This window comes from Suhomyces tanzawaensis, assembly GCF_001661415.1.
Source record: "Suhomyces tanzawaensis NRRL Y-17324 unplaced genomic scaffold CANTAscaffold_1, whole genome shotgun sequence".
NCBI lineage: Eukaryota > Fungi > Ascomycota > Pichiomycetes > Serinales > Debaryomycetaceae > Suhomyces > Suhomyces tanzawaensis.
In genome coordinates this window covers 1,129,319-1,154,017 of record NW_017963636.1, presented here as the reverse complement: position 1 = coordinate 1,154,017, position 24,699 = coordinate 1,129,319, and the positions used below count along the sequence as shown (strand labels likewise).

Below are 24,699 nucleotides of genomic sequence, written 5' to 3'. Positions count from 1 at the left end.
TTAGTACTTGAATATTCATTCACTATTTCGTACTCATATTAATTTAGCTGGAATATTCGAACATCGTCCCAAATATTGATTCATGAATTCCACAATCATATGTATTTGGACTCGAATTTACGATAATTATGGATGTGGTCCAGTTTTATTAAATAGCCTAAGAATTGTTGATCTAGTTCATTTTTATTAGTTAACTAGCTAAGCTTCTCATATAAGAGTACACATATTATCATTATCCATCTTACGATTGGGACTACTTTTCTACTGGATGTTGTTAAGCCATTTGGCATTCAAACTGGATTGGACTTCCCACCAGCATGAAATCACTATTTCGAGGTACTATTTACAGGTATATACAAGTTGTGATCTCTATGATTCAAGCTTTTGGTCGTTCAGTTCTTCTTGAGCAACTGGTTTTTCATGGCTTGGTTGATGTAGCTAACGGCAGCAGGTCTAGGTTTTCTCAAACTGGCCGAAAAAGCGAGGCACCCGGTCAAAAGAGCCAATGCTCCTGCCTGGTGGGCAGAACCGAGAGGAATAGGCACCAAGTAAATCAATGTGGTGATTCCCAAGGCTACCTGTAAGGTGACCAAGCCCATGATTCCATGGGCCCTCTTGAGAGTGGCTTTAGGGAACATAGCCTTGTTTCTAGAACAAAACAAGTAAGTACCGGCCACTGTGAAAAAGACAGTAGTTGCAAGAATACGGTGGACCAATTGCACAGTAGTTGGGTTTTCCAAAAGGTTTCTCCACCACAAATCCGATTGATCCGCCTTTCTGGCGTACACGGGACTCATCAACTCGTTAACACTTGGCACAATATCGTCACCCATGTGTGGGAATGTGTTGTAGATCAAACCGGCATCCAAACCGGCAACCATACCACCAGACATGGCAGTAGCAAAGGCCAATCCCAACAAGGCAAAACGGAAGGGGGCGATTTTTCTCAATGCAGGGTTGTTCAACTTCTCGATTATATTCTGGAACATTTCTGGCTTGTTGGCGTTCTTGAGCCATTTGTTCTCGGTCAAAATTTCAAAACCAGTGGATAAAACACCCAAGTACAACAAGAATGCAGCAGCAAGATGGGTGGTCAATCTATATTGGGAGACAGTGGGCTTGGACTTTCTTTCGGCCAAGCTTTCTTCATCTAAACCTGACTTGACCATCCACCACCCGATGGCACCCTGCAATCCCAAGAGACCAGTCAATCCCAATACACGCTTAGAAACATGGGTACTCATTTTGCCAGACTTCCAGAAGTAAAGAGCGGGCAACACAAAGAACATTCCGATGGCTCTGCCCATCAATCTGTGGGCCCACTCCATCTTGAAGATGAATTTGAACTCTTCCAAAGTGATATGTGAGTTCAACTGTTGAAATTCGGGTGAGCTTTTGTACTTGTCAAATTCTTCCTCCCATTCCTTCTGGTTCATGGGCGGAATAGCTCCAGTGATGGGTTTCCACTCGGTGATGGATAACCCGGACTCCGTGAGTCTGGTCAACCCTCCAAGGACCACAATACCAAAAACCAACCCGGAAGTGGCAAGCAACCAGTAGCCGACGTACTTGTGCGAGATGACGGTGGGTCCTGGCTTGGATACGCTAATGGTGCTGGCCTTGACGCTGTTGAGAATAGGCGACTGGACGTTGGCATTTGCTGGAATGGTCGAGTACGACCTAGTTGACCGGGTGATCCTGGAAAACATCTGGGAGAGCGAGAACTTGGCCCTGGGCGCGATGGAGAGCCTGGACACCTTGGACTGGGCCAAGGTGTTGAGGACCACCGCGTTTTTGGTGAAGAAGAAGCCTGTTCTGCAAAGCATGGTTGGTGATGAGTTGGTAATTGGGCAGCTGTGATTTGAGAATCAGGTGAGGCCGCGGCCACCACCGCGGCGGCACGGGACCGCAGTGGTCTGAGACTGGGCCTTAGACTAGAAACGCAAATTGGCTACTCCTGACAGGTGTCACTAGTGAATTATGGACTGTAGGCTGACTTAGCTGCTACTGTGGAAGTCTGTGTCCAATTGCAGTACTGGTGTGCGTTTTCGTGGAGTTTTGGCGGTAAATCTACCGCGAGACTCACGCCGGTGCTGGAACAGCCATAGAAGTGGAGGACCGGCAGTGCCTTATGGCCACTTCCACGTCCTAGGTGTATCCATATTACACTCGGTGGTTTTCTTGAAGGGCCTGGCAAGTTGTGAATACACCAAAGGATGCTAGAGTTATCAGGAGGAAAGTATTAAATGCTGTAAATATTGCAATATTTTCTCACTTTTCTCATATTTTTGCAGTCACCCAAGAATTCAGGTCTATTCTGTTTACTTAGTAAATGATAGAAGGTACTAGTTCTGGTCAACATAATCCTTATTCGTGATTCAACAAGTCATTTGAGCTGGGTGGAACCTCTCAGGATATATTTGTGAGACTGGAGGCATGAACAAATCGCTCGTCAACATTCCATTTACTTCTTGGTTTCCTTAACTACTGTGTTTGAGAGAGCCAAGAAAGAATCTTGCTTTATAAAGGATCAACCCAATCTCTCACAAATATAATCTAATGGTATATTCTCCATTAATAGGTGTATAGTTAGATTATACTTCCCATTAAAATAAAAGAGAGCGGTTTGGAACGATTCCTGAACTGGGTGCAAAAAGTCATGAGAATGATCTGGAAGAAGCAGAAAGAAAAGCGAAATGTGGACAAGCAGGCATGCCACAGATTATCGAGCCAACTTTTCTCTCAAATTGTTTGGACGCTCTCAGGTTGTTTGACCACCAAGCCACAGATGCAACCTGTTTTGGTGGGGATATTCATTACTTGGTGGATTTCCAGAATATTGTAGTGCTTTTAAAAACAGAAAAAGAGCCACCGGCTAGAATACGGCTTTACTTATGGCCTCGACCTTGTGCTGCCTAATAACTAACCCGTGGGTTCGTTATGACCCCAACAAGCTGTACTAAATAATGACTATAAGAAGTCTAGCTTATCTACTGAGTCAATTGGCTCGAAATATTAATTCTCACTTAAAACACTTACTTCGTCTGATCGAATCAAGGTATTCGGCCATAAACCACCCTGGCTTTAACTGCGAGTTGACTACCACACTCTGAGTTCTCGAACTCATTTCATGGATTTGAAGACAGGTTGGTGACCGCAAAATAAGGACAAGCTTTTAGACCGGATATTGTTTCCCTCTACCCCACCAACTGGCCCTCACAAAAAGCCAATCAGTGCTGCTTTGGCAAAATAAGCTAGGAGCAGAGGTGTGGGAGCCTCTATATGAGTGGACCCATATCGATGGCCCAGTAAACTTAACCCGAATGGTATATTTTACGGTTCATTTATATCAGCTGGAGGTTCAATAGTTCTGCTAGAACAGATCAAGCTAGGCTGGAAAAGAAACAAGTACTTATTTCCGAGATATCTATCAGTGTCTCCTGGACCACATCTGGCTAGTTAAGCCACATAGTTGTGGTCACACTGATAACCACGGAAAATCCGCAGTTGAACCTCTCATTCTTCCCCNCCCAGCCGTTTTCAGCTTGACAAGCATTTTTGGGTTTAGTTCAAATGACATATCCGAGGTACTCCAAAAGGGAGAATTGGGTCTTTTATGAGTAAGTAAAGCTGGCAAGATCAAAGTGCCCGAGCTCGTGGCCATGGTCCCGATGATACGCAAGGTACCATGGCTATTCTACCGTCTGGAGATGTGCTAAAGCCGCTTATAGTGAAATGAAGCATAATGCAAAAATGCGAGATCTCTCACATCCTGCTGTATTGTACGCTAGTTTGATCTGACTAAAACACAAGAATTTAGAGTGGGTTGTGGCAGGTATCCGGGGGCTTATGAGATTGCCAATTAAAGCCAAAAACAGGCTGACAGTCGAGAAACGACACCGAGAAACGACACAGAAGTATTACAGCGAGGCAGTAGATCCTCCAGTAGAGCCTCCAGTGGTGCCTCCAGTGGTGCCTCCGACTGCCACGGATGCACACTATTCCCAGAACCTCAACGCAGTCTTGGAACTTGTTGGGCCACTCGGATTTCACGTTCTGTTTCCGCACCCAGACAAACAGATAAGCCAACGTGCAAGCCCAAAAGGGTATCCGGTGGAAGCGATTCAAGTTGACCATGTGATCACGCAAGAGAGGAGAGGAACAATCCGGAGTGGCTACCGCATCACATGAAGCGCAGTTGACCAACGATGCGATGGCTGGTTTGGGGAATAGGTGAACAAACTCACGGCAGTACTACTCGAGATGCCCGTCAGACAGCTCTCATGCCCGAAACTTGCGTATTCACCCAATATTCTCGCCGTTTGCCCTGCTTGAGCAGTGATGGCTAGCTGCGGTATGCGCGCATGCCAAACACACATGAAAGTGAAGCACGAAAAAATGCACTACATCCGAGTTCCAATTGCGGAGAGGTGAAGTATATATATGTCAAAGTCCGTTGTGTCCCGTATCGAACAAATTGCCAGAGTCGACCACCACGATTTTATAGTACAATGCCAGCCTTAGAGTTAATCGCAGCAGGACTACTTGGCTCCCAGTTGTTGGATGCCAAATACCACATCAAAGATGACTTTTTGCTTACCCAGAAGGTCTTGACCAATCTGATTCCTTTCTTCTATCAATGCTACAAGGGAAGAGCCAGTTACTGGTACTGGTTCGAGAAAGCAGCAGCGAAATACCCGCAGAACACCGCCGTGTCTTTTCCCAGACCAAAAAAGAACCCTCCGCCATTGAGCTTCGATGCCGAAGGTAACAAGATCTACGACGACCAGTTCACCCTCGAGAACTACACCTACCAGGAATTGTTCGATATGGTGTTGAGGTTCTCACATATTTTGAAGTACGAGTATGGAATCACCTCGAAGGACACCATTGCCGTTAGTTGCATGAACAAGCCGTTATTCATTATCATCTGGTTGTCGTTGTGGAATATTGGTGCTCTTCCCGCCTTTTTGAACTTCAACACCAAGGACAAGCCCTTGGTCCATTGCTTGAAGATCTCCAAGGCTTCCCAGGTATTGATTGATCCAGATTGCGCCGATCCAGTCCGTGAAACCGAGGACAGAATCCACCAAGAATTGCCTGAGGTCAAATTGAGATACATCAATGAGCCAGAATTATTGAAGGTTTTAGCAGACAAGTCCAGACCAAAGCACAGGGCCCCGGACGAAACCAGAAGACCAGACGATGGCGACCACTCTCCCGCCTGTTTGATCTACACTTCTGGTACCACGGGATTACCCAAGTCCGCAATCATGTCTTGGAGAAAGGCATTCATGGCTTCTAAGTTCTTTGGTTATATCATGAAAATTGACTCCAGCTCAACGGTTTTAACCGCAATGCCTTTGTATCACTCAACTGCTGCAATGCTTGGGGTTTGTCCGGCCCTTTTGGTCGGGGCATGTGTTTCCGTTTCCCAAAAATTCTCAGCAACTTCGTTCTGGACACAGGCCAAATTATCCAATGCCACCCATGTTCAATACGTTGGTGAAGTTTGTCGTTACTTGTTGAACTCCAAGCCACACCCAGATCAACAAAAACATAACGTCTCCATCGCATATGGTAACGGTTTACGTCCTGATATTTGGACGAATTTCAAGGAAAGATTCCATATCAAGGCAATTGGAGAATTCTATGCTTCTACCGAATCTCCAATTGCTACTACAAACTTGCAATATGGTGAATTTGGTGTTGGTGCCTGCCGTAAATATGGCTCTTTGATTAATTTGCTTTTGTCTTTCACCCAAGTGTTGGTGAAGATGGACCCTGAGGATGAAAACGAAATCTGGAGAAATCCAGACACAGGGTATGCTACCAAGGCTGATCGCAACGAACCCGGTGAATTATTGATGAAGATCTTGAACGCCAGTGATCCAGAGAAGACTTTCCAAGGATATTACGGTAATAAGAGTGCTACGTCTTCCAAAATCGTGACTGATGTGTTCAAAAAGGGCGACGCCTGGTTCAGAACTGGAGATTTGTTGAAAATGGACGAGGACGGTTTATTGTACTTTGTTGATAGATTGGGTGACACTTTCCGTTGGAAGTCCGAGAATGTGTCGGCAACCGAGGTTGAGAATGAGTTAATGGGCTCGAAGTCCATCAAGCAGTCCGTTGTTGTTGGTGTCAAGGTTCCAAATCATGAAGGTAGAGCTGGTTTCGCCGTAATTGAACCTATTGATGACTTTGCCGACAGTTCCAAGCACTCTGAAATGTTGAACAAGATCAGTGAGCACGTTCTCAAGTCATTGCCCAAGTATGCGGTCCCACAATTCGTCAAGATCACCGAACAAATCGAAGCATCCCACAATCACAAGGTTCCCAAGAACCAGTACAAGAACCAGAAGTTGCCCAAGGGAGAGAACGGCCAAGATACCATCTACTGGTTACACAACAATAAGTACGAGGAGTTGACCCAAGACGCTTGGAGCGGCATCATGAATGGGAAATCCAAGTTATAGCACGATGGGGTCTATTGTATATTTTTGTACTGTTTATTGAATTACTTGAGGCTTATCCACCTATTTAGTAGCTCCTTATTGCTTGTTAGAAATAGCAACAACACCTGGCAATTCCTTACCTTCCAACAATTCCAAGGAAGCACCACCACCAGTAGAGACGTGGGACAACTTGTCAACAACGCCGTACTTCTTGGCAACAGTGGCAGTGTCACCACCACCGATAATGACGGTGTTACCTTCACCAGCAGACTTGACGGCAGCGTCCAACAAGGACTTGGTACCGGCAGCGAACTTTTCGAACTCGAACACACCTGGTGGACCGTTCCAGACGATGGTCTTGGCCTTGGCCACGGTGGCTTCGAACAATTCTCTGGACTTTGGACCAGCATCCAAACCCATCCAGTTGTCTGGAATACCTTCTTCTTGGGTAGCAGTGGAGGTGTTGGCGTCCTTGTTGAAGTCGTCAGCAGTGACGAAGTCGACAGGCAAGACGATTTCGACACCGTTCTTCTTAGCCTTGGCCACCAAGTGTTCCACGTTCTTGGCACCAGCCTCGTCGAACAACGAGTTACCAATTGGCATCTTGTCCAAGACCTTCTTGAAGGTGAAAGCCATACCACCACCGACAATCAACAAGTCGACCTTGTCCAACAAGTTGTCGATCAATTGGATCTTGTCGGAGACCTTGGCACCTCCCAAGATGGCCAAGAAAGGTCTGGTTGGGTTTTCCAAAGCCTTAGCGAAGTATTCCAATTCCTTGGCCATCAAGAAACCAGCAGCCTTTTGGGGCAAGTCCAAGCCAACCATGGAGGAGTGGGCTCTGTGGGCAGTGCCGAAGGCATCGTTGACGTAGACGTCGGCCAAGGCAGTCAATTGCGATCTGAACTTCTTGACGTCTTCGGCAGAGGCCTTGACCTTTTCACCGTCCTTGTTCTTCTTGGAGCCTTCTTCTTCGATGTGGAATCTCAAGTTCTCCAATAAGAAGATCTGGCCATCCTTGCCGGCGTTGACAGCCTTTTCGACATCGTCACCGACACAGTCCTTGAGGAAAGTGACAGGCTTCTTCAACAAAGACTCCAATTCGGCAGCAACAGGAGCCAACGAGTACTTTTCGTTGACTTCTCCGTTAGGTCTGCCCAAGTGGGAGGCTAACACAATGGCCTTTGGCTTGTTTTCCAACACGTATTCGATGGTTGGCAAGGCAGCCACGATTCTTTGGTTGTTGGTGATGGTCTTGCCATCCAATGGGACGTTGAAATCAACACGGATGAAGACTCTCTTGTCGGAGACGGTCAAGTCCTTGACGGATAATTTGTTGGATAAAGACATTTTATGACAATTGCGGTTAGCTAGGGGAAGCAATCTCATGCTAGGGAAATCGTGGTATTTATGGGAAAATGTCGGGATGTGTGCGTAGGCAACTCCGAGCGGGCGAGGGGGTTCCGAGATGGTGGTGTGATAGGGAGGGCTACCGAGCTAGCCTGGGTGCGTAGCGAGAGTGCGTAGCGATGGTGCGGTACCAGTGGCGCGGTGGATAGCGAGAGTGCAGTACCAGTGGTGTGCTAGTGGCGCGGTGCCTAGGGAGGATGATCGCACTGTCGTAGCGCGCACTAGCGACAACACACCACTTACCGCACGCCCGGAAAACCCTTTCACCCGGGTGGTTCCCGGGAAACAGCACGTGAAGACGTCTCCTGACCCTCCGGGGCCCCGAGAAGCCAATGATAGCCGGGTGGGTGATTCTGGGGATCTGGGTAGCGTCGTGGAGGCCCCAACGGCTCGCAATGGCCAGGATTCACGTCGCTAGCACTCCCAGACCTGCAGCCCCCAGCGAGCCATCCCAAAAATGTCGCGATGTCGTGGAACCTTCTCGAAATCACCACCAGTGGGATATATATTCCCATCCTCCACCAGCCCATCCTTCCCCATATCCGCCACATTCTCCCACCATGGATAAAATCTTGCAATGGTCTATAGCGCTGCAGTCTGGCGACCAGGAAACGTTGAAGAAACTCGGGGCTCCCGACCCCAAAATGTTGCAGCAGCTCTTCGGAGGTCCCGATGAGCCTACCCTCATGAAACAGGCCATAACAGTGGTGGTCAACCCCGACAGCGAGTTGGAGGCCAAAGAGATCGCGTTCGACAACTTCGAGATGCTCATTGAGAACATGGACAACGCCAACAACATCGAAAACATCAAGTTGTGGTCGCCCATCATCGACCAGTTGGATGCCTCCAAGCCCGAGTCCTTGCGGGTGTACGCAGCCTCCATCATCGGTACTGCTGTGCAGAACAACCCAAACTCGCAAGAAGCATTCATCAAATATCCTGGCTTGCAGGCGTTGATCGACATCGCCTCGGACCCTGCCACCTCCTCGGAGCTTCTCTTGAAAGCCCTTTTCGCGATTGCATCGTTCGTCAGGAACTATGAGGCCGGCTACCTCAAGTTCGACGAGTTGGACGGGTGGAAAATCATCAACTTATCCAGAGACAGCAATCACAAGGTCAAATTGAGAATACTATCATTGATCTCTTCCATCTTATCCACAGGTATAGACGCAAAGAAGGAGGAGCACATCAGCAAGGCCCATATGACAGAGTTCTTGGCTTCGGTGCTTGCAAAAGACGGCCACGCCGGCTGTATCGACAAGGTATTGAACATCATCTCCCAATTGGCCGAATTGAAGTACCAGTTCTCAGCCTCTGAAATAGCCACCTTCTCCCAGGGATTATCCAATGTCGAGCACATGGAGGAGTTGAGCACAGATGACTTACACGCGGCCAAGAAGGTGATCAATTAATTTATAGGGTAATGTATCGTAATTCAAGAAGGCATGGTTGATGCAGCGTAGACGGAAGCAGGTTTAGCTCATGTAAATAGGCAATACAAGTATTTGAAACACCAAGCTGTCCTAGTATTTTGAAATCAGATAAAACGCCTAAAGTAGGTTAATTCTTAGCATTTGCTTCCTATTCGTTAATGACCTCATTGGGGTCATCTCCCAAAAATGCCTTCCTCATAGCACTATCTGTAGTGGGAGGTACGATGTTCTTTCCAAACCCATCTTTGCCAAGGGTATCATTCTTCTCAAGCTCCAAATATATAGAATAGATACTCTGGAACAGCCCATAGAGTTTATCTGCCTTCGGCTCTGTCATCATTTTGAATTGGCGTATGGTCTGGAGGAAAGTGCTCTTCGGATCGGTTCCCGATTTCACCGTCCCCAAATTGGCCAAGCTACTGTTTCTCTCATATTTATCGTAAATGGAGTACGCAATCGTGTACGTGAATGAAAGAAGCCATTCGACCGTCTCCTTCGTTCCTCGAGTTGGGAAAACGTTCAAGCCCAAATCGAGCTGGCATTGATTAATTAGGTAGTTCGCCTCCTTCGCCGTAATATCTTCTTCATCATCATCTTCGAGCTTTCTTTTCTTCGATTGCGAGCTTTCATTCAACCGCTTTAATACTTCATCCTTGTATCTCTTGTTCTCCATATTTCTGAGCTTCAAGATGTACTGATCGTACCCTTCAATGACAATTATGACTGAGTATTTGAGAATAGGCTGTCTCAATCTGGCCATTGAAAGTGCTTTTTGCACTTGGGATTTGATTGTACCACTTCGTATTCTGGAAATGAAGTCTTGTGCCTTGAAATGAAGCACCAACGTCTTTTCTTGTACTTCCATTGGAGCACAGGGAACAAATATATCCCTGGAAGAGTCGTAGGATGCCCGCACCTTACGCGTCCAGTATATCAAAGGCACATCACAGTTGTAAAACTCGACAGCGGAATGCTCGAAACTTTGGTCAATGAATTCATTTTCTAGACATATTGATCTTGGAATGTGAATTACCATCTCCCCCAAGAGCTCTTCTTTCTTTCTAGTGATTTTATTAGCTTCTTTAAGCTCTTTTGCGGTATATTCATAGTTCAGAAATGGATTCACGAGTTTTGAAGGCTGTTTCTTGTTTTGCAGCTGCTGATTCTTGTGCTCCTTTCTCTGTTGTATGGCATTTGGTGCTTTGACCACAGGGACCACTATTGGCTCCTCGGGATCATTAGCCTTGAGTGCTTCTCCAAGAACTGGGAGCTCCTTGTGTACTGGCTTCGTTTCTAACACAAGGGACGGGGGAGACTTTTCCTTCACGCTGGGAAGTGCTGGGTTTGATAGACGTGTTACCGGGTCCTTTGAAAACAGATCGTCCTCGCTGTCGGAGAGCCACTTTACGATGTCCATCAATGACGTCTTGTTGGATGGTTGCAGTTGCAGAAACGTGAAGGACGAGTCCTCTATGGGATCAACCTTGGAGCTCGCCCGAGGTGAGTGCTTCTTCAAGGGGGACAGGGCAGGTACATGCGACGTCTGCTCGGAATATGCTGGGAGCTTGAATGAGCTGGGTATGACGGGGGACAGACTATCAAACTGGGACCTGTAGGTGTTGGCAGTGGGCTTTGGAGAGCCCACGGATGGTTCTATTGTGCATGGGATGTCACGCTCAGGAGAACCTGCTGGCCCACCAGATTGCTGGGATGAGGAAATGACAATGGCTCCAGGTCGCCTGTTCCCGATGACCTGTGACAGGCTCGGGAAACAGCCTAAATCGTTGGTGGCAGGCCCTTCGTAGGTGATGATGGGGGATGAGGGAGTATTTTGTCTGTTGGACGTGGGCCGAATCGGTGCCACAGTTGGCGAGGAAGGCGTGGGAAGCTCGTGGCGTGGTTTGGGGGCTTCTGGGCCATCGTTGATCTCGGAGGTCAATCTGTTGTTAGTGAGTTCTTGCAACCAAAAGATAAGTACTTACAGTTCGATGATTTCTGGTTCTGTGAAGGTATCGTCGGAGATGTCGATAACAAGGTTGTCCCTCATTGGACAGGCAGGCAGGCAGGAGTGCTGGTGGAGGAGTGGAGAGAAGAGGTGTGGTGGATTGGAGTGATGTGGTTTGGCTGTAATACCGCGTAGCGAGGATTTCGCGCAGGGCGAGTCTAGCGAGGATGTGAGCTACAGATTTCAACTTCGAAGAACTCTTTACAAAAATGGCCATTTGTTTGGGAACTTGGCTGGGTGATGGAGCTGGTATCGGAGGTGCAAATCGTCCATTTCAGGTCGATTTGCCGTCCATGGGCCAGTAGGACGATTGGTGCTGTTACGCGGAGTAATGGGTGGGAGGGAAAGCCCCGTGCGAAATAGCGACACCCAAAGAAGGCTAGCGAGACAACGCCCAGTAAAGCTAGCGGGGCCCGCGCGAAATAGCGACACCACCCAGATCGAAATCCAAATCGAGACAAACAATTCCATCATCAACTCCACAAACCACCCAATTGCACAGGCCCATCCATCCTTGCCAGCATGATGTCTAGGAGACGAAGCTCCAACGCCGGGATTTCCACCCGTGCCACCTCCAACGGCCACGGGTCCTCCAGCGAGTCCATGTTTGAGCTCAAAGAAGCCCAGAGCAGTCTCCGCTACGACTGGCCCCAGCTCCTCCAGGACGACGCCAATCCCATCGAGCTCGCAGTAGCATTCTTGGACGACACTTCCGTAGGGTTGGCCCACCGGCTCAGCGAGTTCGAGCAAGTCAAACAGTCCACAGAGTCTGCGCTCAGAAACGTCGTCAACGACCACCACGAGCTCTTCAACAACAGCGTGGGGTCGTACCACTTGTTGCTCTCCACATTGACGGAGTCACAGCAGGACTCCATCGCCATCAAGCACATGTTGGAAAGCACCACCAAAGATATCCATGACCGTTCAGACATTTTGGGAGAGTTAAGCCAAACATCAGCCAGATACGCCGACATGATCGAGATCTTGGACGCCATCAACGAGATGATGGACATACCCACGCGCATTGATCAGCTCGTGGGCGACAAGAAGATCCACGAGGTCTACGACGTGATTTCCCACGGATACAAATTGGCAGAACAGTACAACTTGTGGACATTGCCAGCCATGAACGCCCTCCAGAACTACCTCGAGATCCAGTCCAACACCTTGTTCGACTTGATCATCGACGAGCTCCAGAACGAGATCTACCTCAAGGGCTCCACTGCCCTCAACGACCCTGCCAGCCAGTTATACAGCTGGGACACCTTGCTCCGCTCCAACAACCCCCAGTTGGCGTCGTTCAAGACCTTGATCGCCGAGCTGTACAACTTGGAGCAGTATATCTACAACTCGGCCAATTTGGACATTCCTGAAGTGGTGGAGGTACTCCATAAGCCAGTACAGACGTTTGTCAACTCACAATTGCCCAAGCTCCACTCCCATTTTTCGAACCCGCTGGAAAAGCTCTACTCGCTCTCTGACAACGACAAGCACGATGCGTCGTCGGCGTTGGACTACTCGGTGCTCTTGGAGTCCACGTCCAGCTTCAGCTCCGAATCGTTCCACTACATCTACATGCTTCTCCACACCGCGTCCAAATTGAGCAGACTCAACCAGGTGATCGAGATCCTCTCAGGCAACAACCAGCTGGAGTTGCACGGCCTCATCAACCGCACCATCGAGGAGGTCAAGCAAAAAAACGGTGCAACCATAGGCAAGCTCGACAAGCACCAGGCATTCGACCGGTCTTTCACGTTCGACTTCATCGGCACCAAGAACTTCAGCGACAACTCGGTGCTAATTCTCAAGGATTTGTTCGGGTCGATCTTTGTCAAGAGTTTGGCCGTCTTGCAAAGACACAAGATCGTCAGTGAAATCGTGCACAGAATAGAGAGTGGCCAGAACTTGGTGCCGGGAGTGACAAACGGCGACGGAAACAGAGTGTATGGCGACAGCTCGAAGTCGTACGACGTCCACGACATCTGGAACTCCATCAAGAAAGAGCTACAATCGTTGATGACCAACTATATCTACGACAGCATGATCATAAATGGAACGTCCGATATGATTTCCACTAACAGCAAAATCCACGACATTTTACGGAAGAGAGACCTCTTCCAGTTCGAAGATGTGTCGTATAACAAAACGTCCAAGGGGCCTGAAGATCTACAGATTATATTGCAAGATATGTTCCCAGGCTTCCTCTTGTCGGATTCGTTGAAAACCAAGGGAGCCGATGCTGTGGACTCCAACTCTCCATACATCAAGAACGAGCGATTCAATGCCATGGTGGAAGTTCTAGTGCCCAAAAACTTGTTCAACATGAGAATCATCCTTGAATTCTTCTTGATTTTTGTTGCTGGATCTCAAAAGCTCTTTGCTGGAGATGGAGCCAATAAACCTGCCAATAGAACGGCCATCCAATTTTTCGAGGACTTCATGAAATTGTCCTTCTTGGCCCACGTCCGAGACAGCTTGGATGCATCATTCAAGGAGTTTATCGGCCATACAGGCGATTCCACCAAGGGCATCGGCAGTGGCCTCAAATTGGACTTGATTTCCATGGACAAGTCCCAGTCGAACGGCGAAATAGGGATAACCCCCAATTCCACAAACTTCACGGTGATCTACCAGAATGCATTGGACTTCAAGAGGCTCTTTTACAACGTCTGTTCCGTATTCAACACCTCGTTGACCTACAGAGACGAGTTCAGCGTGCTTGTGTTGAGGTTTTTGAAGCAGTTCTCTGATTCCTACTTGTCCTTCTACAACGAATTGTTGTCAGGAGGAGAGGAAAATAGCAGAATAGTGGACTACAATTCACCAGCAAGCAACAAGCCGATCCTGAGAACCAGCAAGTGGATACGAGTTCCATCTTTAACTGAGATCAGTGGCATGATCATCAGTTCTCAAACCAGCGGCGACGAGCTCAAGTTGTTGGTGCAGAAGGAGCTCGAAATGCTTGTATTTGGGGGCAGAGAAGACTCGGTCTTTGACACCAACAAAGACGACCTTTTGGACAACGAATCGTTCAACCAAGTGTGCTACTTGTTGTTGACCACCTCGTGGATATTGACCTGGTTGCCGTTCATCAAGAAGGAGTCCAACTACACCGCCACCTCAGGCGATCTGGCGTTCAGTCTCTCCGCGATTGACAAGCTCAGGTACGACTGGTCGTTCTTGGAGAACGGCAGATCGTTGATAAACGTCACCACTGGAGGCGAAGACATCAACCAGGATAATCTCTACCTTGCGTTGACAAAGGAGAAACTCAACGAGTTCAACGCAGTGGTACTGAATTTCCACACCATCAGAGATAACACCTTGCTTGCCTTGCGGTACGACTTGAGGTGCAAGGCCATCTACTACATCGGCAAGTCGTTTAAGCTGATCGACTGGACCCCCATCTCCGAGCCTGGAGACTCGGACCAATTCATTGGTTTGTTCAACAAGGAAGTGTTTTCCATCGACAACAAGCTCACCAAGTACTTGAGCGATGGCGAGAAAGAGAGTATTTTCGTAGGGTTGCCCGAGTTTCTCAATGTGTTGGTGATCCAGGGGTCTCAGTTGATCAGAAAGGTAAATGCGAACGGTATCAAGAGAGTTTTGTTGAATATATTCACCTTGCAACAAATGTTGCGGAACTTGTTGAAGAACCCCGAGGAGGTAGACTTTGGCAGATCGTCGATTTACTTCGAGTTGTTCACCTTGAACGAGTTCAATTTTATTAACTTTGTCAAGGCCAACGACCACCAGTTCAGTGCTGACGAGTACAAGAACATGGTGCGGTTGATCTACAGTGAGAAGTTGGCTGACGGGAACGGTACCCAGTTTAACAAGACCAAGTACAATGACTTGTTGAAGAAAGTGGACCAAGTGTTTGCCAGCATGGATTAGAACAGCTACTTTGAAACAAAACTGCGAAAAGCACTTTAGGTGTTTATGAGAATATATTTTATTCTAACAAGTTGGGGTGGATCGGTTACTTGAAGACATAATGGATGCAAAACATACCATTTCTAGCAAGTCATTTGTGTCATGAGTCATTCAAGGTCTACACTTTATCTTCAATTTTATCATCTATGGCTAGATCCATCCAAAATTCTGAAATAGGTCTATTTAAAACTATCTCCTGTAGTTTATAACAAGGAAATGAACTTGAATTATGAATTCAATGGGTAGATGTAGTACTGGTGAGTTTGTTTCTAACAGTTGGGTTAAATCTGATTTGCATTTTTTGGTTTGAAATGGGTCTCTGAGAAGAATGTTGTATGCGCAGTTTATAGTATTGTGAACCATGGGCCATCACAAATGTTGTGATTGTTACAGGCAAAACTCTCCGCTAGAGCGATACATACTGGAAGGATTGTTGGTTGGGTTTGTACAAATGTCCATCAGCTCTAAACAAAGTCACCCATTTATATCATGTTATTAATTCAATTTTCAAATTTTCAGTATATTATTGAAGAATTTAATACTCTCATAGATGTCCGATTATTGTCAACTAAAGCTACCATCGCTACGAATGTTGAAGACTTTATCTCTAAATTCAAGTAGTGCAGAGGCAGTTCGTTCAGATCCTTCATGAGTTGTCCACTCTTAGCTGGAAAATAATTTCTTTGCAAATGTAGGCTTTACATCGAATTGGTCCAAATGCTTTTAAAATTTGTGGTCTTAAGCAAAACGTTTAGATTTATGATCCTCTATGATGCCAGTATTTACAACGTCGAAGAAAGATCTGAAAAATAATCTGTCCATACAATTACTGCTGACTACACTTCATCACCAACCTGGCACCTGTATTATTCTATTAACAATGTCTTCCAAATGAAGTGGAAGCCTTAATGTTGAGTTTGTCACTCAATCTCTCAAAGAAGAATCTTCCCACACCTGAGCCGATGACCACAGCAAAGAAGTAGACCAAGGTGTAGGTCATGGCCACCAACATCAAGGAGTAGCCAAACAAGTCGGGCAAGATACACAACACCAATCTGATGATGTCTCTGTACACTCTGGAAGCCATGGACAACAGGTTGTTGGTGGCATCTCTCTTGTCGTGCTCGAAGGAGTCCGCACGGAACACAGCCGAGTTTGGTTTCTTGATGCTATCGTCAGAGTCGTCACCGCCACAGCAGTTGGCGGTTTCCTTGGGTGAAATGACATTGGCCTCGTCGCCAGGGTGGCACTCAACGTAGACAGGGTTCTTCCACACCAACTGCTCCAAGTACATTCTAAGGAACTCGAAGCCTCTGGCCACAAATGCGAGGAAGAAGAACAACACAAAGATCCCGAACGCCTGGGCCTTGGTGGATGCAGTCAAGCTGCTGAAAAGCACGGGGTAGTTCTTGAACTCGGTTGTGAAGAACATGTGCATGCCGTCCATACCGTCCATTCCGCCCATGTGCATTCCTTCCATACCAGTGGAGGTAGCCATGGACATACCGGAGGTGTGATGTGCGCCCATATCCATCGTGGAAGAGGCAGTGGCCATGGCCATAGAGCCCATATCCATGGAGCCCATATTCATTGTGGAGGGTGAGTTCTTACTAGTTGTGGTGGGGGGTCTGGGCAAGTGTAAAGTGGGTGCTAGCAGGTAGTGGTGCTAGTGGGAGCGGCTGGAGATTGATGCTGAGGGGTGAATAGATTGGCATTGCCCAGTTTATATATTGCCGTAATTTGCTCGTTCTGGCGAGCAAATAAACCTACCCCATGCAGACAAAATCTGATGAGAATCGACTATTCGCGGGTCTTAGGGCGATCGGTGCAGCAACGACCGCGGTGAGAACATTATTCGACCAGAATGGAAAGGCCGCCGCGGATGGGGTACGATGGTGGTGGGTGCAACCACGAAGGGTGGTTAGTGCTGGGGAGTGCCGGGGGGTGCTGGGATGGTGCTGGCGACATGAAATGGCTGGGTGTGGGTAGTGCGGTCAGTGTCTGTCTTGCAGGCAGGATGTGGCTTGATAGGTAGTGAGTGCGACAGTATTGGCTGCAATCTGCACTAAGATCAAGCGCATATCGGGGGCAACAGTCCAGGAGGGCAGCGGATAAGGGTATTTTTCGAGCAGAAAGCCCAACTCAGCTCAAATTGCTCAGGATATGTCGACACCACTTAGTTGGTCTACGCATGATCGTCCAAACTCAGTTCAAATTGCTCAAGACATGCGGGCACCGCTTGGAGGCGTCGTTGGTCAACACATGATCGTCCAACCAGTCCTTGCCAACAAACCGAGCCCCACAGCCAAGGCAGGTTCCCGTCAACGGGAGCTTGTCGGTCAAGGTGTGAGACAACTTGCCCTTGGGGTCGTCGAACTTGAAGTGTATGTGGAGCAAGTGTTTCTTGTAGTCGTACGGCCGGTTGAAGTGCTGGGTCTTGTGGTTGCACATGTAGCGGGGATAAACGCACTGGAAGCGCCCTACCTCGTTGTGGATCCGCAAATGGCGGGTGAGATCTCGACTGATGTGCTTGTTGCAGATGGGGCACATGGCGCCCTTGGGGTTTCTTTTCTTCTTGCGCTTGACACCGTCTGTTCCTGAAGCATCGGTGGTGGTCTCTCGGCTCGATACACTGTTGTTGCTCTGGTGAGACGAGGTCCTCTCGAGAGGGTGGTTTTCGTATGATGAGCTGGATACGGGTGAGTATCCTTGCTGCAACGCCTGTGCCGGGTCGAGCAAGTCCTGATCGTTGTCGCTGGTATCTTCACGAGCTCCGATATTGTTAGGGGCGTCTGAGAAGGCGGGAGGTTTGGCTCCAGGGCCCTGGGGCTGTGTATCCACCTCATCGATGCCAATGGGCTTGAATAGCACCAGTGGTGACGGTAAAAGCTCGTTGGGATTTACGTCGAAGTTGTAACCAGCCAAATCGGGATTGGAGATGTCCACCTTGAGGTTGTTTGGTGGCTGGGATTCCGGTTTGGGGTGCACCAAATACTCCTCGAACGTCTTGCTGAAGTTGTTGAAGTCCTGCTCGTTGTAGTTGATGTGGGGCGACAAGAATTCGCCCGAAAGGCCCGTTTCCTCGAAGTAACCGTTCTGGCTAGTCCCGGGTGGCTTCATAGACGGGGTCATGTTGGAGTGGGTGGAGATGAAGCGCAGGAGCTCAGAATCGTCGTAGGTGCCTAAGTCGGGTTCAAGAATGCGCAAGTCGGGGCGGTTGGGGTCTTCTTCCGCGTCTTTGTAGTGGGGAATCACGCTGAACTGTTTCGACGGCACCAAGTGTGTAGTTTTGGGGGCAAAGAGCGAGTCCACGCTCGAGTTGGAGGGCGCACCGCTTGCTGACACATCGCGGTTGAGATTGTCGAGCTTGATGAAGAAGCCAGGGTGTTTGGGCTTCTTGGGACGGCCTCGCGGCCGGGGACCCGGCTTGGGAGGTGCTGGTGGGTCTCTGAAGCTTGGTGGCGGTGGGAAGAGCGCCTGGAGCTCAGAAGCAGGCTGCTCATGGGAGATTTCGGGCTTTGTGCCGGTGCTGTCGAACTCGTAGTAGGACTGGCGGAGCGACGACAGCTCGTGGGCCGATGCCAGGGCCGGCTTGGGCTTGTTGATGAGCGGGAATGAGTTCTGCCGTATGGTTTTGGGGCGCTGAGGCTTGACTACGTGCTTGTTTGCCTTGGGTTTGGCGATGGGAGGCGTCAACGGCGCCGTGTGGCCTGAGGGACTGAGCCTGCGCTTGAGGAGCGACTCCTGGGGTGGCTGGAATGCTGGTGCTGGCGGGTAGTGGTGGTCGATGCGGCTGGACGGGACCAGGAAGCTGGAGTAAGTGAAGTAGTCGAGGTCAGCATCACTGGCGCTGACAGAAGGGGTGCCTAAGCCGGTGTGGACCGAGGCAGAGGGGGTGCCCAAGGCGGTGTGGATGTTGGAGCTGGCGTAGGCGCTGGCGGAAGGGGTCCCCAAGTCGTGGACACTGGAGCTGGCGTAGCCAGCATAGGCGTCACCGCCATGCTGACGGCTCTCGCTAGCACCACCATACTGCTGGTACAATGCGGTGGCAAACTGGTCGATCTCCACAGCGTCGTTGTCGGAGAGCTGGGGGGGCCACTGGGCGTTGTGTAGGGGCTGGAGTGGGGGAAACGGCTGGTTTGGGTGGTAGGACGACTCCTGGCGGTCGGAGTCGTTGTTGTTGCCCGTGTTGGTGTCGTTCATTGTGCCATCTAACGGTTGGTGGTGGTGTAGGATCGTCTCGTTAGTTGTGGTGGTGGCAGCAGCTGTTTGGATAAGCAAAAAACCGGCGGTTTTGTGGCACGAGCTGGTAGGTAGCAGGCGAGTGGAAAACGGCGGTGGCTGGGGGGTAGGAAGGGTCCGAGGCTGGTGGCTGGAGAAGAAACATAGAAAGTACCGCCAGGTAGACAATTGCAAAAGCTGCTAAAACGGGTGGTGGGGGGTCACGGGTGGGGGGCAGGGGTGGCGGTGACTGTCTGGTACCAGCGGCGTCAGTGTCGGCCAGAGGCCTCGGAGGTGTCGGTGCAGTGCGCATGGACCCTAGGCAGGGTATGCAAAAAAGTTACCGGATCAGGGCGAGCGGGTCGGTGCACCGCCAGTCTGTGGGGGCAAGGCTATTTCATTACCACGGATGACTGCAGCGTGCGTGGCGGTGGACCCAGCCGATGCCAGTACCGAAAATAATAGTGATGTCAGGAGTGACATTGTGTGGCAAATATACGAACCTGGCTGTATGGAACACTAGAACACTAACCATGGAACAGGAGGGTGGGTCTCTTATAGGTGTTTGGAGGGCGGCTCCGCGTCACGCCTTGGAAGTTGGTCCCAGGGGTGTTCCACCGTCCGTACGCCAGTAGCGGGCCACGGGCCGGGCCACGCTGACACTTCCCAGGAAGGCCCGGTTTGTGCATGGAACACCCACCAGGCCGTCGCAACCTGAAATAGCGGTAGTTGCATGGGTGCGGTGCGTGCTGGCGAAATTGCCTGTGATCGAGGGCACCGACGTACGTGGTTCCTAGGGTGAGATCTAGATCTGGGTCGAGATCTCAAAAGTCGTTGCCGTCCGCTACCGAGTTACAAACATTGCCAGAGCCATTCCAGAATCGGCACCTGAAATCAGGCTGGAGGGCTATCCAGGCACCTTTAACCGCGCGAAAATATGCACTGGCATCCAAATCTGCGTTGCATCCCGGCGCTACCACAGACGTACCATCTGGGATGCCAAAATGGGCCAGAAGCTGGAAAAAACCATTGTTCTCGTACTTTGAACTAATGTCGAAGGGGCTAAGCTGTCGCTTATTTTTGGGGCTGCTTGGAATCGTACCACAACAACGCAGGATTTGTTGCGATGCCCACACACGAGAGTTGAGACCAGACATGCCAAACTAGTGCATTGGCTATTTTTGTGCATGCAGCCCGGGTAAAATAAAAATATGCAAACGAGCAAATAGATTTGCTACAGAAGGCTTTGTGGCACCAGGCTGGGTTCTAGGAACTGCATATTTCAGGGTGTGCCTCATCAGTTACGAGAAGGCAAGATGGAGGCGGGGGGAAAATATAACGGCCCCGGGCTTGGGCGGTGGTGATGGAAGGAGCGATACCACCGCCAGGCCGGACCGTGACCCTGGGCCACCCGGTTTCGACTAATAATGTGCATAAGAATTGTTAGCTTTGATGCAGTTGTTTCGGCTATTTGGCCAAGGGAACTTTTTGACTGCTTCTGCTGCTGGAGGTGCGCGTGATGTGGTTCCATGCACCCTCATGCAGATGCACACTGCGGTCAGCTGTAAGTGGCCCAAAGCGGCCAGTAACGAGTTCCATTGCAGATTGCCCTGGTGGCACCAAGCTTCCAAGAAAAACATTCCCCTAGTGGCCATGCACCCTGCAGTGTGGAAGCAAGTTTTTGGCAGATGCATCTGCTTCGAACTCTTCCGCCCTTGTTTTAATACATGGTTTTAGTTGGAATTGCGGAAATCCATCTCTCGCTCTCACTAGTGTTTTGTGGGCGATGTCTTCCCGCATGGGGCCCGCCCTCACGGCACTGGGTGCGAATTCGCCGCCGCATTAGTCCCTAGCGAGCCCACTGAATCTGGCTCCCCATCCCCTCGTCAACGCGTGGCTGTAGTCTCCATCTAGACCCTGTATGTTGGGCCCAGGAATTTTGCTGCTAGCTGCACAAAACCTGAAAACCTTATTAAGTGGGTCCTCACTCGTCCCAAAATAGCCCCTTACCATCCCCTCCCAATGGGCCGGATCTGCATACAGCTCCGCATGCCTGCACACAGCACTCCCACACCAATTTTATGTTTCGGAGCATCATGTTTGCCTCCCAGCCATGAGTTACTTCGTACTTGGATCCACCGGCTTGGTGGGCAACCAAATCTTGAAATACATCGAGTCTGTTGATGCCGTCACCGCCATCACCACCTTGACCAGACGCCAGCCAAAAATCGCCTCTCCCAAGGTCAATGCCATCGTGGAGGAGGATTCCTCTTTGTGGCCCAAGGTCATTTCCCAACAGGCCCAAGGCACCAAAGTGTTCTTCTCTGCATTCGGTACCACCAGAGCCGCTGCCGGATCTGCTGAGAATTTCCGCAAGATCGACTACGGAATAAACTACGATGCTGCCAAAGCCGCCAAGGACCTCGGAGTGGAGACTTTCGTGTTGATCTCCACGGCCGGCGCAAAAACAAGCTCGCCCTTCCTCTACCCCGCTACTAAGGGCAAGTTGGAGGACGACATCATCGCGCTCAAATTCCCCAGAACCATCATCTTGAGACCAGGCGTGCTTTTGGGCGACAGAGACGTGCCCAAGGGCTTCTTGAACGATCTTGCCGTGAGAGTGGGCAGCTGGACCAAGGGCACGTCGTTGGACTTTGTGGGCCACGGCGTGGATGCTGCCGACTTGGCAAGAGTCAGCTTCGATGCGGCTCAGGAGGACTTTGACAAGTCCGCTCCTGTGGTGAAGTACCTTTACGGAGGAGACATCACCAAGTTGGTGCGTCAGTTGAAGTAGGCAATGCGTATACGTGAGTTCCACGCAGTTACTGCCTATTTAGTTAATCCATTCCACAGTTTTCGTTTAATCCATGTCTGTCAACTGCGTGAAGCAACGATAATTTCTACGTATTTAGCTAATCGAAGTCTGCCAAATGCAAGCACCACGATAATTTGTATATAGCTTATGCACTGCCAACTGCAAGCTCCTCGATAATATCTAATGGCTAACATTTCTGCTGTGCACCACCCACTTTCTTTTGGCTAACATTGCCACATCGAACCATCTGTATTCTCCGTCGCCCAGATCCAGTACCTTAACCAGTGGTCTCGCCCAGATCATGCACTGCACTCTAGAATCCGGCCATTCTTGCCTTGCCTACCGGCCTGCGATAATCACCCAACAACATCCCGTAGTTTAAACTCTGTGGCCGACCATTGGCCCGGCGTAAACCCGGAGAAATATAGAAAATATTGTACCACTATATTTTCGCAACCCCACTCAAAGCGAGAATTTTAATGAACACTCATCACAGTTGGGGTAGGTGTCACTACTGGGTGGTCCACATGTCTGTCATTACTCCTGAGTCACGGAAACGCCCGTGGCTGTAATCCCCGTCTCCGGAAAAAATAATCCATTCGATTAATTACTTGGAAACAACAGACGAAAATATATGGCAATGGATAATATTCGCTTGTCTGTTGAAGGAGAAGCCCCGCTGCAGCCTAACCTCGAAATGCCAAAGCCGAGGGAGTATTGGGGTATTCGACTAATGGTCAGGTTGGCCTTGTGAAGGTATGAATCGAAGTGTAATAATCACTGCGGTGGCCAAACCATTCTATCCCTGTAGACGCATGGCTTAGTTGAGCAATAATCACTACAGTTGATTAATTACTACTTGAGCGTTCTACTCCATTAGTTACACTTCTCTTACGTACAATCAACTATTATTCATATATACCATTAAAACATGCTCGCAAGAAGCTCTATAAATTATCCACAGCTGCAGGCCCTGGGCCTTCATTAGCACCCTAGCTTACTCGATGATGGGACATTTCTTGGAAGCATCCTCAGTGAGAATGTGCTTGTCCAACCAGTCCTTGCCCATGAACCGGAGCCCACAAGGACAGGTGCCCCAGTCAAAGAGCTTGTCGCTGAGGTTGTGGAGTCTTTTAACACATGGGTCGTCGAACTTGAAGTGTCTGTTCAATAAATGCTTCTTGTAGTCGTAAGGACGGTTGAACTTGCCCAGCTTGTGGCGGCACTGGCCCTTGGGGAATTTGCAGGTGAAACGAGCCTCGCTCTGGTGGGTTCTCATATGTCTTGACATGTCTCTAGTGATTCTCTTTCCACAGATTTGACAAGACTTATGGTCCACAAACTGGCTCTCCACCGGTGGGGGCAACAAGTTGGAATTGGAGTTGAGGAGGGTGGTCATGTCGGGGTACAGGTTGACATCTATGCCCTGGGGGACTTGGATGGATAATACGTTTTGTTGGCCGTGCTGGTACAGTTGTCCTTCATGTGGATATGGCTGTGAATGCAATGGGTTTTGGTAAGGGTTGACTGGGCATGAGTTCGCCCTGTACTTAGAGGGCTCGTCATCGTAGGAACCAGGACGGATGTCAGGAAGAGAGTGTCCCTTGGGGTGCTTGAACTCATCAACGTGCAATGCTGGAGGCACTGGTGCCGCAACATTGGCCCCTGGTGGTGGCTGCGAATTGAACTGGCCCTGGTAGTATTGTTGTTGGGTGTGATCGTATGGCGATTGGTGCACTTGGGAATAGGAGCCCGATGCGGGAGCTGGTGGGTAGCCCGACTCCCCAGCACTAGCACCTGTGCCTGGAATTGGAGGTTGGTTTGGTGGACGGTGGCTGTACGAAGAAAGGTTCAGGTTGGCATTAACGGGTGAGTAATGATCCACTTGGTTGGAGGAGGACCCGCTGGCAGCTGGTGGAGCACCACCAGCTGGGTTCATCACGTAGCTGTACGATTCCTTGTAGTCATATTCGTTGGCAGAAACCGTGCTAGCATTCCCTTGGCTCAGCTCATTGTCTGAGTTGTAGTGATATAATTGGTTTTGCAATTGTGATTGCAGTGGTGCCTGTTGCTGCAGTTGTGTAGTAGGAGGGGTTGGCATTAATGAACTATTTGTCAAAGAATTCAATTCATAGCCCCTTCTTGCTAAATTCTGTGAATGATTAGGTAGTTTATTATTATTGACAGGAGTAACTAGCTTCATTAAAGAATCAACTTCGGGTTGGTATGTAGTTGTATTTGGTACAGAATAATTGAGTAACTCCATTAAGAATGTCTATGATGAATGGGCTATCTAAAAGAATGAATCAGTCCTATCAATATATGCCGCAAAAACTATGAACGAAGAAAGCACCTAAGAAAAGATCTGGCAAGATCGTGATTATTTAAGTAACTTTTGAGCAGGATATCTGAACTCCTCCA

At 49.2% G+C, this 24,699-nt stretch overlaps 11 protein-coding genes across 11 annotated transcripts; 5 read left to right on the top strand and 6 right to left on the bottom strand.

Moving 5' to 3' along the window:
- Positions 1–392: 392 nt before the first annotated feature.
- On the bottom strand, positions 393–1,826 carry COX15 (Cox15p; the record flags this gene model as incomplete). The annotated part of the gene is made up of 1 exon (XM_020209110.1): positions 393–1,826. The coding sequence occupies one exon, from the start codon at positions 1,824–1,826 to the stop codon at positions 393–395; it is 1,434 nt and encodes a 477-aa protein (XP_020066939.1).
- Positions 1,827–4,511: 2,685 nt separating this feature from the next.
- On the top strand, positions 4,512–6,479 carry FAT1 (long-chain fatty acid transporter; the record flags this gene model as incomplete). Its single annotated transcript, XM_020209139.1, has 1 exon — positions 4,512–6,479. One exon carries the CDS (start codon positions 4,512–4,514, stop codon positions 6,477–6,479), a length of 1,968 nt encoding a protein of 655 aa, XP_020066938.1.
- A 75-nt stretch (positions 6,480–6,554) lies between these two features.
- Positions 6,555–7,808, bottom strand: PGK1 (phosphoglycerate kinase; the record flags this gene model as incomplete). Its single annotated transcript, XM_020209172.1, has 1 exon — positions 6,555–7,808. The coding sequence occupies one exon, from the start codon at positions 7,806–7,808 to the stop codon at positions 6,555–6,557; it is 1,254 nt and encodes a 417-aa protein (XP_020066937.1).
- A 620-nt stretch (positions 7,809–8,428) lies between these two features.
- On the top strand, positions 8,429–9,280 carry CANTADRAFT_44224 (uncharacterized protein; the record flags this gene model as incomplete). Its single annotated transcript, XM_020209071.1, has 1 exon — positions 8,429–9,280. The coding sequence occupies one exon, from the start codon at positions 8,429–8,431 to the stop codon at positions 9,278–9,280; it is 852 nt and encodes a 283-aa protein (XP_020066936.1).
- A 169-nt stretch (positions 9,281–9,449) lies between these two features.
- On the bottom strand, positions 9,450–10,781 carry CANTADRAFT_43871 (uncharacterized protein; the record flags this gene model as incomplete). Its single annotated transcript, XM_020209022.1, has 1 exon — positions 9,450–10,781. A coding segment is annotated over one exon (1,332 nt), but the record flags the coding sequence as incomplete, so codon positions are not given.
- Positions 10,782–11,828: 1,047 nt separating this feature from the next.
- SEC8 (exocyst subunit) lies at positions 11,829–15,203 on the top strand (the record flags this gene model as incomplete). The annotated part of the gene is made up of 2 exons (XM_020209107.1): positions 11,829–13,214; positions 13,269–15,203. The coding sequence occupies 2 exons, from the start codon at positions 11,829–11,831 to the stop codon at positions 15,201–15,203; spliced, it is 3,321 nt and encodes a 1,106-aa protein (XP_020066934.1).
- Positions 15,204–16,116: 913 nt separating this feature from the next.
- CTR1 (high-affinity Cu transporter) lies at positions 16,117–16,827 on the bottom strand (the record flags this gene model as incomplete). The annotated part of the gene is made up of 1 exon (XM_020208950.1): positions 16,117–16,827. The coding sequence occupies one exon, from the start codon at positions 16,825–16,827 to the stop codon at positions 16,117–16,119; it is 711 nt and encodes a 236-aa protein (XP_020066933.1).
- A 97-nt stretch (positions 16,828–16,924) lies between these two features.
- On the top strand, positions 16,925–17,362 carry CANTADRAFT_123001 (uncharacterized protein). Its single transcript, XM_020206220.1, has 2 exons — positions 16,925–17,227; positions 17,274–17,362. Exons 1-2 carry the CDS (start codon positions 17,016–17,018, stop codon positions 17,275–17,277), a joined length of 216 nt encoding a protein of 71 aa, XP_020066932.1. The 5' UTR covers positions 16,925–17,015; the 3' UTR covers positions 17,278–17,362.
- Positions 17,363–17,447: 85 nt separating this feature from the next.
- CANTADRAFT_46071 (uncharacterized protein) lies at positions 17,448–17,792 on the bottom strand (the record flags this gene model as incomplete). Its single annotated transcript, XM_020209289.1, has 1 exon — positions 17,448–17,792. The coding sequence occupies one exon, from the start codon at positions 17,790–17,792 to the stop codon at positions 17,448–17,450; it is 345 nt and encodes a 114-aa protein (XP_020066931.1).
- A 3,784-nt stretch (positions 17,793–21,576) lies between these two features.
- CANTADRAFT_44997 (uncharacterized protein) lies at positions 21,577–22,257 on the top strand (the record flags this gene model as incomplete). The annotated part of the gene is made up of 1 exon (XM_020209167.1): positions 21,577–22,257. One exon carries the CDS (start codon positions 21,577–21,579, stop codon positions 22,255–22,257), a length of 681 nt encoding a protein of 226 aa, XP_020066930.1.
- A 1,018-nt stretch (positions 22,258–23,275) lies between these two features.
- Positions 23,276–23,719, bottom strand: CANTADRAFT_36212 (uncharacterized protein; the record flags this gene model as incomplete). Its single annotated transcript, XM_020208669.2, has 1 exon — positions 23,276–23,719. A coding segment is annotated over one exon (444 nt), but the record flags the coding sequence as incomplete, so codon positions are not given.
- Positions 23,720–24,699: the final 980 nt, after the last annotated feature.